Source organism: Siniperca chuatsi, linkage group LG20 (genome assembly GCF_020085105.1).
Source record: "Siniperca chuatsi isolate FFG_IHB_CAS linkage group LG20, ASM2008510v1, whole genome shotgun sequence".
Lineage (NCBI taxonomy): Eukaryota > Metazoa > Chordata > Actinopteri > Centrarchiformes > Sinipercidae > Siniperca > Siniperca chuatsi.
Window position 1 is genome coordinate 18976934 of NC_058061.1, and position 12219 is coordinate 18989152.

Sequence of the window (12219 nt, forward strand, 5' to 3'; positions counted from 1 at the left end):
GAAGGGTTGATGAGAGGGGTATTTCCTGATGGATGAAAGCAGCCTGATGATCATGATGAGCAGTGCTGGCTTGAAGAGCTGAATGGTTTTCTTCCTGTGTTTGCGACCAGGAGCTATTGTAGGGCCAGGGCTGCGGGGGCTCAACCTGGACTGGTGTTTTGCTACCTCCTTGTTAGCCCAAGCTTGTAGGTGCGAGAGCTCCAGACCTGGAGCCAGAGTAATGCCTTGAACTTCTAATATCTCCATCTCTGAACTTGCCTCTTCTGACGATAAGCAATCTGAACGCTGCGCCGAGAAGCCGATGAAGAAGTGGCCGATTGAATAAATGAGCCTTGATCAGATCCAACTCGAGTCTGACATCCTGTAGGTGATTTGTTAATTTTTAACACCGGGGATGGCCCAGTGGGTTCAATTGTTGAGAATTCTTATATTTTAACGGAGCGTTTCTAATTTAACCGGCACGGCTTTTCTAGCCTTTAAGCCACTGGTTTAGCGGCTCGTGAGTAGAGTTAGTGAGTGAGGTATACACACACATGGAGAGTAGAGACGAGACGAGTCGGAGAAATAATTTCACATGCCGTGCTCTAAAAAGAGAAAAGTAGACAGCGGAAACAGAGCTTTAAATCAAGAATTGACAGACTCTTACATGTTCATCCCACAGGCAGTTCAAAACCAGTATGTCTCATATGTTCCGAGATCGTGACGATTATTAACAGCGGCAATGTTGAAGCACCGCTATGAGAGAAAGCACAGAGCATCTTTTGAGCAGGTTAACAAGGGGGATTGATTTTGGTCATTTTGTTAACAAGGGAGATGGCGTCCCCCCTCAAATCACCTACTGCTGACATCGTGAGAAAAGGTGACAGCTTGAGGAATAGCAACAAAGCAACACGTAGATAAGCCATAAACGACCTGCATGGTGACAGATGCGCGCAACTGTTGCATGAACGTACTGAAAGCAGAGAGAGATCATATTTAAACAGAGGATGATAGGTTGACAATGAAGGTGTGTCACTGCGCTATTGGATAGATGAGACCAGCTGATGGAACAGCTGATGTCCCGATTTAAAAGCCCTGGATAATGACACCAGGAACTATCTACTATCTACTATCTCACTATGTGAGAGGAGTGAATGGCAGAAGGGTATAAAATTAACTACGCCCAAGCATGTGGAAGTCTAGTCTTCCTGACTGGACTTACGCTAGAGCTTCATATACTGTAGGTCTGTAAAGCTGAGGAGAACTGCAGTCAGGTGAAAATTTTCTATGGGTTGGTCACTATGTGCAACTCCTTTTACATAGTATTACACAAGTAGTCATGTGATCCATTGTTAATATAAAAATATTGATTATAGTAAGGAGATGTATTGGCATTCTATTGCTTAAATTGCCAGTGTATTATGCTTTTATGGTGGTTTTTGCTTGCTCATCCCAACTCATTTCCTCTCAGGCTTCACGCTATATATATATATATATATATATATATATATATATATATAAATAAAATTATTATTATTTATTTATTTTTACAATAGATGGACAAAATTGTTCCATCATTGTGGACACCTTCTATTCACTTGAAGCCTGAAATTTGGATTAAGTTTGAGCTTTTATTTTGATGCCACCCAGCCTCTATCCCTGTTTTCAACACTTCCCCACAGTCCTCAAGGAGTGTGGCCATGCCTAACTCCCCTATTCATTTCACTATAGGCCTACACTGATAACAGATACGTCTTTCGCTGGACTTCAGTCACATTACCTGTAGCCACTGAGGTTTAGTTTCACTAATTAGATTTTTTTCTGCTTTTAGAACTCTGAATGCCAAATGGTTTATGTGAAACATGCACCTGCTGGCCACCCCATGAAATCACACGCTAACAGGCAGCCTGTCCGAAGCACTGCCAGTGCCAAGCTGCACCTTTAAAAGAAAAATACACCCTAAAATATAATTTACATTTCATTTCTACTAAGCTGTACAACTCATTCGAAATTGGATCCAGTCTCTTCTGAAGATGAACATTAAAGTGACAAATTGCAGTGATATGATCAGATCCTGGAGCTGCCCCATAGAACAGTTAATTCTAAAACATATTGGAGATTGTCAGCTGCACTGATTCCAGTCTGAAAGTCCTGCGTTCAAATACAATTAGTTTGGATTGAGTATTCAAAATCATGTCAATCTTTTTAATGACCGTCAAAAATGTATCATCACAAAAATGTCACATCATCAGTTTAAGGAATGTTCTAATGTCCGGCTTAGAGAAACTGCACTTGTAGGTATTGAATAATGTCCAACATTATTGGAAAAGTATTCCATTTCGGTTTTAGGGTGGATTTTCCCTAGAAACGCACGGAAACAACCATGCCTTCATACGCTCCCAACATCACAATACTAGAGAGGGAGGAGAGAGAGAGCGGTTTACATTGTGAATCAGACCTCAGATTTATAGTCATCCAGCTGCACCACCGGAACAACAGCTGTCTCGCTTTATAGCCAGTTTTTGTCCGTTAAACCGTTATTCATTTATGCTTTACGCACAGTCATGATTTTGACGCACAGGTTAACTTGACAAGGAAAGTGTTGGAAGACTGAAACGTAACCCATCTCGTTAATTTCATACTATCCTCCTAGTTCTTCTGTCTTAACTGCTCGGAGCAGGAACAGGTTATCAGAGCCATGTCCAGGAAGAAGGCAGTGAAAGGCAAAGGGAGCTCCAAGAGCCCCAAGGCGTCGCCGTGCAGCGGGAGGACGGGGAAAGGTCTGGCCGCCGCTGCCGCCCCGTCTTCCGGACTGGTTTATCCCAGCAGACCGTGCCTCAGCAACAGCGGAGAGTTTTATGACATCGCCTTTAAGGTGAGCTGAGAGTTTAGGTTTAACGCCTCAAATGAGAGATTCTACGAGAATGCATCCAATCAATTAATCAATTAGGCTACTAAATTACCACCGCTGCGAGGTTTGAAGAAGCCAATTCAAAAAACTTAGAATTCACACTTTTAAAATGAAGTAGAAACCCTGGTGTTAATAGCCTATATGTTCTTCTTTCTTGTTTCTCCGAAGTTAAAGTTCTATTAAGATTTTCTTAGAAATCGGAGTAGCTAAATGTGTTGGGAGCGGAATTCAAGAAAATGATTGAAGCAAGATGATTTGGACTGGAAAGCAGCAGCATGCCCGTACTGTATACCTGTCTTTACCATGAAGTGAAGGTTTATTTGGTTTGATAGTTTGTTGTCCTCTTTTGTAGACACTTTGTAAACGTGTTCAAGGATATGTGAGACAGCTGTGTATGGAAACCAATTTCCACCAAGAGAAGAAAAACAAATAGAATAAATGAAAAGTTAGGCATGATAAAAATAAAAATGGCTACTCATGGTAAGTCAAAAATGTGTACTAGTATCTTACAGTTTTGACGTAGTATTTTTGTTAGTATTTTTATTTTCACTATGCATAGCCTAGCTTTTCTTAACTTTTTTCTTTCTTTTCTTGGCAGAAATGGGCACAGGGATGCTTGTCCGTAGCTGTAGAATATACAGTACTATGTGGATCTCGTGAGTCTCTGAGCAGACTTGCGGGAAAAGTTAATTTCCCCATTATTTCCCACAGAAGGCACAGTCCCAAAATGCATAATAAGGTAGATTGTTTTGTCTATATAGGTACATTTGTAATAATCCCGAAACTCCTGTAGCATGTATAAAATACAGTCAGGTACATCACTGTCTCTACTCTGGTCCCTGCAAATGCAGAAGTTTAGGAACTACAGAAACATTAAGTGGTATGTGCCACTGCAATAACATGAATGAGATGGTTGGGAGGGGTTTGTATTATGTATGAGATCAATTACCAAAAGCACAGGAGGAGGCTTTTAGTTAGCAACAGCATAATGACAAAACATATGGCTGTGACTACACATCCCAAAATGTACCAGGACATTTTCGTTTTTTTTTTAACCAGACCTCTAGCATTTCAAGAGCTTTAAATTTCTGTTTATGAAAAATATCATAAATAAATGTAATCCTTTTGTGAAATAGCCTGTGTGCATCTATTCCAAGTCAGACGTGTATCCTGTTCTAAAGTCACTCTGAGCTTGTTTACAAAAGACGCACAATGTCTCTGCAGGAATGTTATAATATCATAGTGTTACTACCAGTAAAACGGTCAAATCCAGGGAGGATTGTGATAATGCATTAATTGTTTCAGTCATTTAATTAACTGAAATTGCAAAAATATTTGCTGGTCCCAGCTACTTAAATATGCTTTTCTGCGTTATGTATCATTTCTATTGAATGTCTTCGGGTTTTGGACTGTTGTTTCAACAAAACAAGACATATGAAGATGTTTGCTTTTAAAAAATAAAACTTCTCATAGACAAAATGATTAATCAATTAAATAAATAATCGACAGATGAATCGATAATGAAAATCAATCATAAGTTGCAGCCCTACTGTCTGTATAGCACTGCCACATACAATAAAATGAATGTATGAAATGGAGATGATAAAGAGTAATGATAATCTGCATTGAGCATATGCAAATCTAAATTCTCATCAGTGGCAGCTGGTATTAATTTCCCTGATTAACAACTGTTCCTATGACAGGCCTGCCAAAATCCCTGCTCTGTGCTCAACTTTGACTTTGGATAATACACATAGTTGTAACAGTTCAGCGCCACAAATATCACCTCTGCTCACAGCAAATCAAACACTTCCGTATCAGAGTATATTGCTGCTGATAGAATATAAAAGAAATGAATTAGAAAAGCCTCAACACACACAGAACAGTGCATAGACACACAAACATATCAAATGGTACAAAGTGAACAGAGTTTTGTGTTGTCTGATGGGAAAAAGAGAAACAAACAAACTTTGGGTCCCACCTCTCTCTTTCTCTCTGTCCCATTGATCTGTACAATCTGCTCTGTAACGCTCTGTTTCCTCTGTAGATGGGAGTTTGGGGAGTGTGTGTGTGTGTTGTGTTGTATTGCCAAAACTCCTGTGTATTTGTAGATAAGTTTTCAGCTGAGCTCACTCCCAAGGCTTTGACTTGTATCATCCGAGCCTGTTCCCCTTCTGCCCGTCTGTGTCTCAGGTGATGCTGGTGGGGGATTCAGGTGTTGGGAAGACCTGTCTGCTGGTTCGCTTCAAAGATGGAGCCTTTCTAGCCGGGAGCTTCATCTCCACTGTGGGCATCGACTTCAGGGTAAGCGTACACACACACACACACACACATACACACACTCTCGGAGGGGTACAGAGTACACAATTAAGGTGTTTGGATGTTTTCATCGTTGCTGCTCAAGCCAACTTTATGCTTGGTCGGCCTCAAGTTGCAGCTCAAGGTAACTTTGACACCCATGACTGACCAGTAGTAGTAAACTTCCACAAATCCAGTTAAGAGCATGGCAGAGCTGCTAACGTTATCCTTAAAGCTGAAATTGTGCTTCTGCAGAGATACACGTGAACGTCTTTGCAAACTTATGCTCCCAAATCTCAACAACACATAGTGTGGACCTGCGTGTTTAGGCCAACAAGGCAACTGGACAAGATGGGCGCTTTTATACTCTGATAAGATGTCAGTAGTTTCCCTCAAGAAATGTCATGCATCAGTAACAACCAAGCTTTAAAAGTTTAAGTGCTGGCTCTCTGCCCCCGTCTCAGTGTTATATGAAGAGGTGACTTGCAAGGTAAGGTAAGCTAAATTCAAAAGGTAATGTAAAGTGAGGTTTTTTTTCCTGCTTATGGCTAACCAATTTTCTGCCTATTGCGCCTTGTGGGAAATAGCACAAGGGTTACAGTGACAGTAAGAAACAGCCACACTTTAAGTGGACTAGAAGCAATGACTCTTTCAGTCTTTTATTGTCTTGTATGTATGTACTCTATTGTTGCTCCCCCACGCAAGATCCCTATAACTGCAGAGTCTGACATGCTGTTTGGAAAAACCTTCCCTAGGAGGGATTTTCAGTGGAGCCCTGCACGGGCCAAAAACTCCAGCCCTAACCCGGCCCCATTCCCACAAATTCTGCAATTTTTCAGCCCGAGCCCTGCCCGAGACCCAACACCAATATCACTTTAAGGTCTCTCTGACACACGCTCTTTCTGATACACGCAGAAACACACACACGCTACTAAGAGGTACATTTATTATAGGCCTCAAACATAACTACCAGTGCCACTGACAATCATGCCCACAAATATTAATATCTACTGTCCATTATAGAGAATGATGCTCTGCATGGTCAACTGTACTGTCACGTGTAATGCATGTGAATAAAATGCGTATGAATAATATTTCTAATATAATCTATAGAACAGTATTTCATACAGTGGCCTACGTGTGCTGCGTGTATATGGGCACAATGAAAGGAGAGAAGTTAAATGAGCCCGAGTCCAACCCGAGCCTGGTTTGTTTAAAAAATGGAGAGAGAAAAAATGTCCCCAGCCCAAATCGACTCGGCGTTGAGTCCCGACGGACTTGCAGACCTCTAATTCTCAGCCCTGTTTCACTGATGCTGTCATCTGCAGCGACTTAGAGTAGAACAAGTGTGGAAAGAGGTTAAATTCCAGTATATTAAAGCCAATAGCAGAAAGGAGTGCAAGAGCTGAAAACACACTGTTGCTGCAGCCCAGCAGGATGTCTTAGGATGTGTGTTAATTGACACCCCTAGCACAAATAGGAAGCGCCGGGGTGTGCGGTACGTTAACCACGCTGCATATAAAGCATAGAACATAATTTGGTGTTTTGCCCTGGAATCAAAAGTCTTTGGGTTGTTATTTTACCTGATTCCTTGCATGAGAATTCAGTCTCTTAAGCAACACATCAGCTAACAGTAGAGGTAAAAGTACAATCAGCAGGATGTACCAAGCAAGGGAGCGACTTGCAAACAAATGCTGCTTTCCTGCGGCAATGAAAATAGGACAGCGGTGGTAGGATACAGCATCATACAGCACAACTGTGTTTTGGACTAAAGAAAACAGAACTGTCTTTTCATAAGAACCACAGGCAACAGAGATAAAAATAGAAAAAAGGTCTTTATTTGCAGCCATGGAAGAAAGTCTTTGCAGACTTTACAGGAAGAATTGGGCATTATCACTTCCATAAACAACAGAATAAAGAGTATGCACATCCCAAAACTTCTACAGCATCTGGATCAAAGGACTTGGTTGTTTGCCTGACAAAGCCTACTGAAAATCTCTTTGAAATGTTACTTCATTAAGTTTATTGGAAGCTGTTTGTGCAATGTGCAGATGCTTTCTGCCCTCATTATCACTCCTATAGCATGGAGCTGTCTTCCCTGGTGCTGCAGGTTGACAGTATGAGCAGATTATTATGGTGAATAATTTTTTGGTTATTTCAAAGCCACAGCATTCAAAATACACAACTGTAATCACACATTTTCTGTCATTTTCTCCATAGGTAATTACAGACATTGTTGTGAGCAGTTTCATGTAGGAGCTATCGGTAGAAAGAAAATAGTTCCTACATGCTCACAACAAATCTGTGGATTAGGTGAAAAGGTAAAGAGGAAAAATATCTGTCATTGATTTTGGGGTGAACTATCCCTGGAGTGCAGACAATAATCCATTATTTAGGTAGAGTAAATGTAATATCTACATAGCCTACTCCAAATATTTTACCACCCTGTCCAAGAGCAGTAACGTGACATGTGTCTGCCCTCAGTCTCTTCTCTCTGCACTCTCCAACAAGGAAAAGCTAAAGCTAAGCCAGTGGTTATCCGTGTTTGTCCTCGCCGTCGATCACTTTATTTTTTTGACCGTAATCCTTCCTCTGAACGCAGAGTTTCCTTTTTAATCTGGAGCATCAGACACTTTTCTTTGACTCTTACTCCTAGTTACTGTATCCTACTTCGTTGCTACAGTTTCTCCAGAGCCGTGTAGAGAGAGCATCTCAGTTCAATTTCAGTTCAAGTGGCTTTATTGGAATCACTGCAACAAACAAAGTAAACAATGGTCAGTAGTAAAGGCGGAGCTCTCTACATGGCTCTGGGTTGCTCCCTGCTTCTGCTCTGGCAAACCAATCATTGCTGGTTGATGTTAAATGCATCATTACCAGTGAATGTAATGAACTTGTGAACTTGTTTGGCAAAGGCTTGAATACAGCGGACGTTCATTTATATGTAAAGGTCCCGCAGCTTTAACCGTAACCTAATTCTAACCATAAAGGAATAGTTTGACATTTTGGGCAACACGCTTTTGGGTTATTTGCCTTGCTGAGATTTAGATGAGACGATTGATACCATTCCCATGTCTGTAGGCTAAACATGAAGTTAGACCCAGGACATTGTTAGTTTAGCTTAGCATAAAAAAGCTAGCCTGGCTCTGACAAAAATAGTTAACAAAGGTAACATAATCTGCCTGCCAGCACCTCTAAAGCTCACTAATAAATATGTCGTGTAGTTTGTTTAATCTGTACAAAAATTGAAGTGTAAAAATCAGTAGTGGAATGTAACTAAGTACATCTCACTCAAGTACTGTACTTAAGTACACATTCGAGGTACTTGTACTTTACTTGAGTATTTCCATTTTATGCTATTTTATACTTCTATACCGCTACATCTCAGAGGGAAATATTGTACTTTTTACACCACTACATTTGTCTGACAGCTTTAGTTCCTAGTTACTTTTCAAATTACAATTTTTCATACCTTTCCTGCCCACTGAAAACCATGTATCTCCAAGTGTAGTGGTTTTGAATGTGAATGTTTCTGATAAACTGAAGGATGGAGTGTTCTTTATGAGTTGGGAAAATTCTCCTACTTCTTAAACTAAATACATTTTTTTAAAATATTTTACTTAAGTAAAGGAGTATTTTCAGTGTGATATTAGTACTTTTACTTAAGTAAAGGATCTGAGTACTTCTTCCACCACTGGTAAAAATTATGTTTTCGCTGGTTGCTTATCCAGGAAGTCACTACGCCAAGCTGCGCAGTGACAAAGGAGATATAACATGTAAATTAGTGATCTTTAGAGGTGGATTCTGTTACCTTTGGACAGAGCCAGGCTAGCTGTTTCCCCTTGTTTCAGTCTTTATGCTAAGCTAAGCTAACCATCTCGTGGCTTTAGGTACATATTTAGCCTACAGATATTAGAGTGGTATCGATCTTTATCATCATCTAACTTTTGGCAAGAAAGTAAATAATCATATTATTAAGCTATTAGCTATTAAGTCTCAACATTTGAACTGTCATTAGTTTTACTTCATTTTTAAAAAAGTGAGGACTAGCTAAACTGTCCTCACTTTCAAGGTCTAAAAATCAAATAGGTTCTCAAAAAGATAGACGTACAAGAGCGTGCACACACACACACACACACACGTTTCACTCTGTGCTTCTCTTTAATCTCCTGCTTTATATATAAATTTCTGATGTCTAGAGCACTTTGTAACAGATCTGTTTGTTTAAAGAGTTTTATTATTAGCCACTTGAATATCTGGACTATTATATAAAAAAATATACTTGCAGTCTTTTGAAATCGGTCTGCTTCGCCAGCTTACTTAATAAATGATACGGACATTATGTACATAGACATGAAAATAACCCTTCAGTATGCACTTTGTTTTGTCCTCATAATTTTGGAGAATGGTATTATTCAAAAAATGAGAAAATTAGAGCTCCACTGCTAAAGGCTTGTGTAGTGGATGTTATATGATATGATGGTATTTTTAAATAGCAGAAGCCACTTCTCTGTGTTTCTTTAGAAAGAAAAGGCAGTGGACGATTAGAGTGTCCGTGATCAACATGTAGGGTTCAGTTACTTGTTGAGTGTTCCATGTAGAACAGAAGGTGCACACACAGCTCCTTCCAATGACTGTTATATTGATATTTTGGCCACACTTGGAAGATCAACATGTTCTCACCTGGCTACCTCAGCTATGTTGAATTAATGACATTTTATTTAAAACATTTTTAAATGTACAGGCCATTAACTTCTACTTCAGATAATGCTAGTCATTTATCAGTCAGTGTATGCTAAAACGTAAGAACTACTGGAGCTGGTTATCTACCAGGGACACATGGATGATTTTTGTGTCTGTGTTTCATAACAACACGGGTATATAACCAAAGGGCAAATATCCAAAAAGCTCAGTGAATTTCTTCAATCACACTCTTCAGTGATATTTGAAGAGATGTAATTATTTTTTGGCAGTGGATTTGCAGCTTGCAGCTGACAAAGTGCAGCAGAGGTCATCTTGACTGTAACTCTGTGCTTAATTGAAATGGGGGAAAAAAGACTTTTTATCTGAGTTGAAATGTTATATAGATAATGTTACAAAGTCAACATCAAGAAAAGGTTAATTTGTGGCAAATTTGTTGCTTAAAGCTGTTGGGCAGAGTTGCAGAAAACAGCTTTTTCAAAGTTAAGGATGGACAGTTCAGTTTGCTCTTCCTTATGTTGTTAAGTTACTTGGTCGATAGTTTTCTGACAGTTTGTGGGTAGTGTGAGAAGCTAAAGCCACAAAGTTGTGATGTTATAAAATCATATCGATAGGGGAAACAAAAGAAGCTTGTTATCCGTTCACACATTGGTCAAATTACCCTGGAGGAAATAAACGCACTTCCAACCTTTTTATTTTAAATATAACAGCACTGAGGAGATAATGGGACAGGAATGCTGAAGAAGATGTGCTGTCATATGCTGCTCTTTAGCTAGAAGTTGATATATTGTAGCTGTCAGTGCAGCAGTGAGTGTTAAAAACCTGCATCTTTCGCAACGTCAGGAATGTGCAGCAATGTGACCTTTTACTCTCGAGATAATGAGGAACAGGAGTCAGCACCCATGGAGGAAAAAGTTTTTGGGGCAGAGCGCAACCTAAATTCAGCCTGCTTTTCTCCTTCTATTTATATTTCTCCTAACAGAATGAAATGATGAGTCAGAAATCAAAGATCAAACACTTCTCTCAGACTCTCCTCTTTTCTATCTGTTCCTGGGAGAAGTGTGTTAGAATTGCTGATGATATTTTGTTTCCACGTCGGTGGAATAGCAGGGTGTATTGCTGCTTCTCCTGCCTACTGTCCATGATTGTGTGTGTGTGTGTGTGTGTGTGTGTGCACATTTAATTATGTGCGCTACCTCTCATTTCCATAGTATAGCTTTTCTCTCCCCTTCACCACCTATTCACGCTGCTTGAAATGATGAAGCACAGCACCGGACCGGTTAATCATTAAACAAACGGCTGCACAGCTCGCACTGACGCAGATGTTTTTTTGTGTGTGTGTGTGTGTGTGTGTGTGTGTGTGTGTGTGTGTGTGTGTGTGTGTAGCCTGGAAGGAGCAACAGAATGCCAGAGCCATACAGGAGGATAATGCTAACCACCCTCACTGCCCTTTAGAGCTAATTGCCATGTGACATGGTTTGCATATGTGATTTTATTTTTTTTCTGTGTGTGTGTGTGTGTGTGTGCACCTCTGCCACCTAACTCTGTCAGGAGGAACAGCAGTGGGGGAAAAGCTGCCATGTGTCACATTTACCTACATCTTCACTCAGAATATTTAACAATTTTACTGAACCAGATCTTGAATGCAGCTTGTGAAGTTTATAGTTTTATTTACTGAAGGTTTTATTGTTTTTAAATTCCTGCAATAACATGGCTCAGAAGGCACTACACTGAAGCGTAAATGGTAACTCTGGCAAATTAGTATTACCAGCATGTGAACATGAGTACAAGGTGCAACATGTTGATTTAAACATTAGTACATTTACACAAACTGTACATTTATACTTTGCATGATAACAACTTAATATCTGAATTGAACACTTTTGACAATTTTACCTTGAGCCACCGGGGTGGATATAGGAGATAATTGCTGGATTACTTTAAAGCACAAAACAGGAAGAAGTTGCTGTTCTTCCACAGCAAATGGAGATTAGGTTTTTCAAATCTGTAATGATGGAAGATGGTGAAAGACACTGACCCTTCTAACTACTCACTGAAATCGTTTTCAGAAAAATCTGAGGCAAGAAAGTCAGCCGCTACTCTGCATTTTACTTACAGGGTGCAGGGTTAGATTTGGAGAAAAATCCTCCCAGAAGAATTTCAGAATTTGTGGTGATGGAAGATGGTGGAAGGAGTGAAAAGATGATGGAGTAATCATTTTCAACATCTTTATCCCACTTCACTAAAGACAAAGAGAAAACTCTCAGCTTTGCAAAAGGAAAGCAGTATGTACATTACTGGCCGAACTCACACTTGTTTGGTTACGGGGTGGT

At 39.9% G+C, this 12219-nt stretch overlaps 1 protein-coding gene across 1 annotated transcript in view; it reads left to right on the forward strand.

Moving 5' to 3' along the window:
* The first annotated feature begins 2335 nt into the window (after positions 1-2335).
* Positions 2336-12219, forward strand: part of LOC122867549 (ras-related protein Rab-26) — a 92202-nt gene continuing 82318 nt past the window's right edge. The window contains exons 1-2 of the mRNA XM_044178490.1: positions 2336-2854; positions 5084-5194. Coding sequence (XP_044034425.1) covers positions 2678-2854; positions 5084-5194 — 288 coding nt within the window. The 5' untranslated portion in view covers positions 2336-2677. The remainder of the gene's footprint in view (positions 2855-5083; positions 5195-12219) is intronic.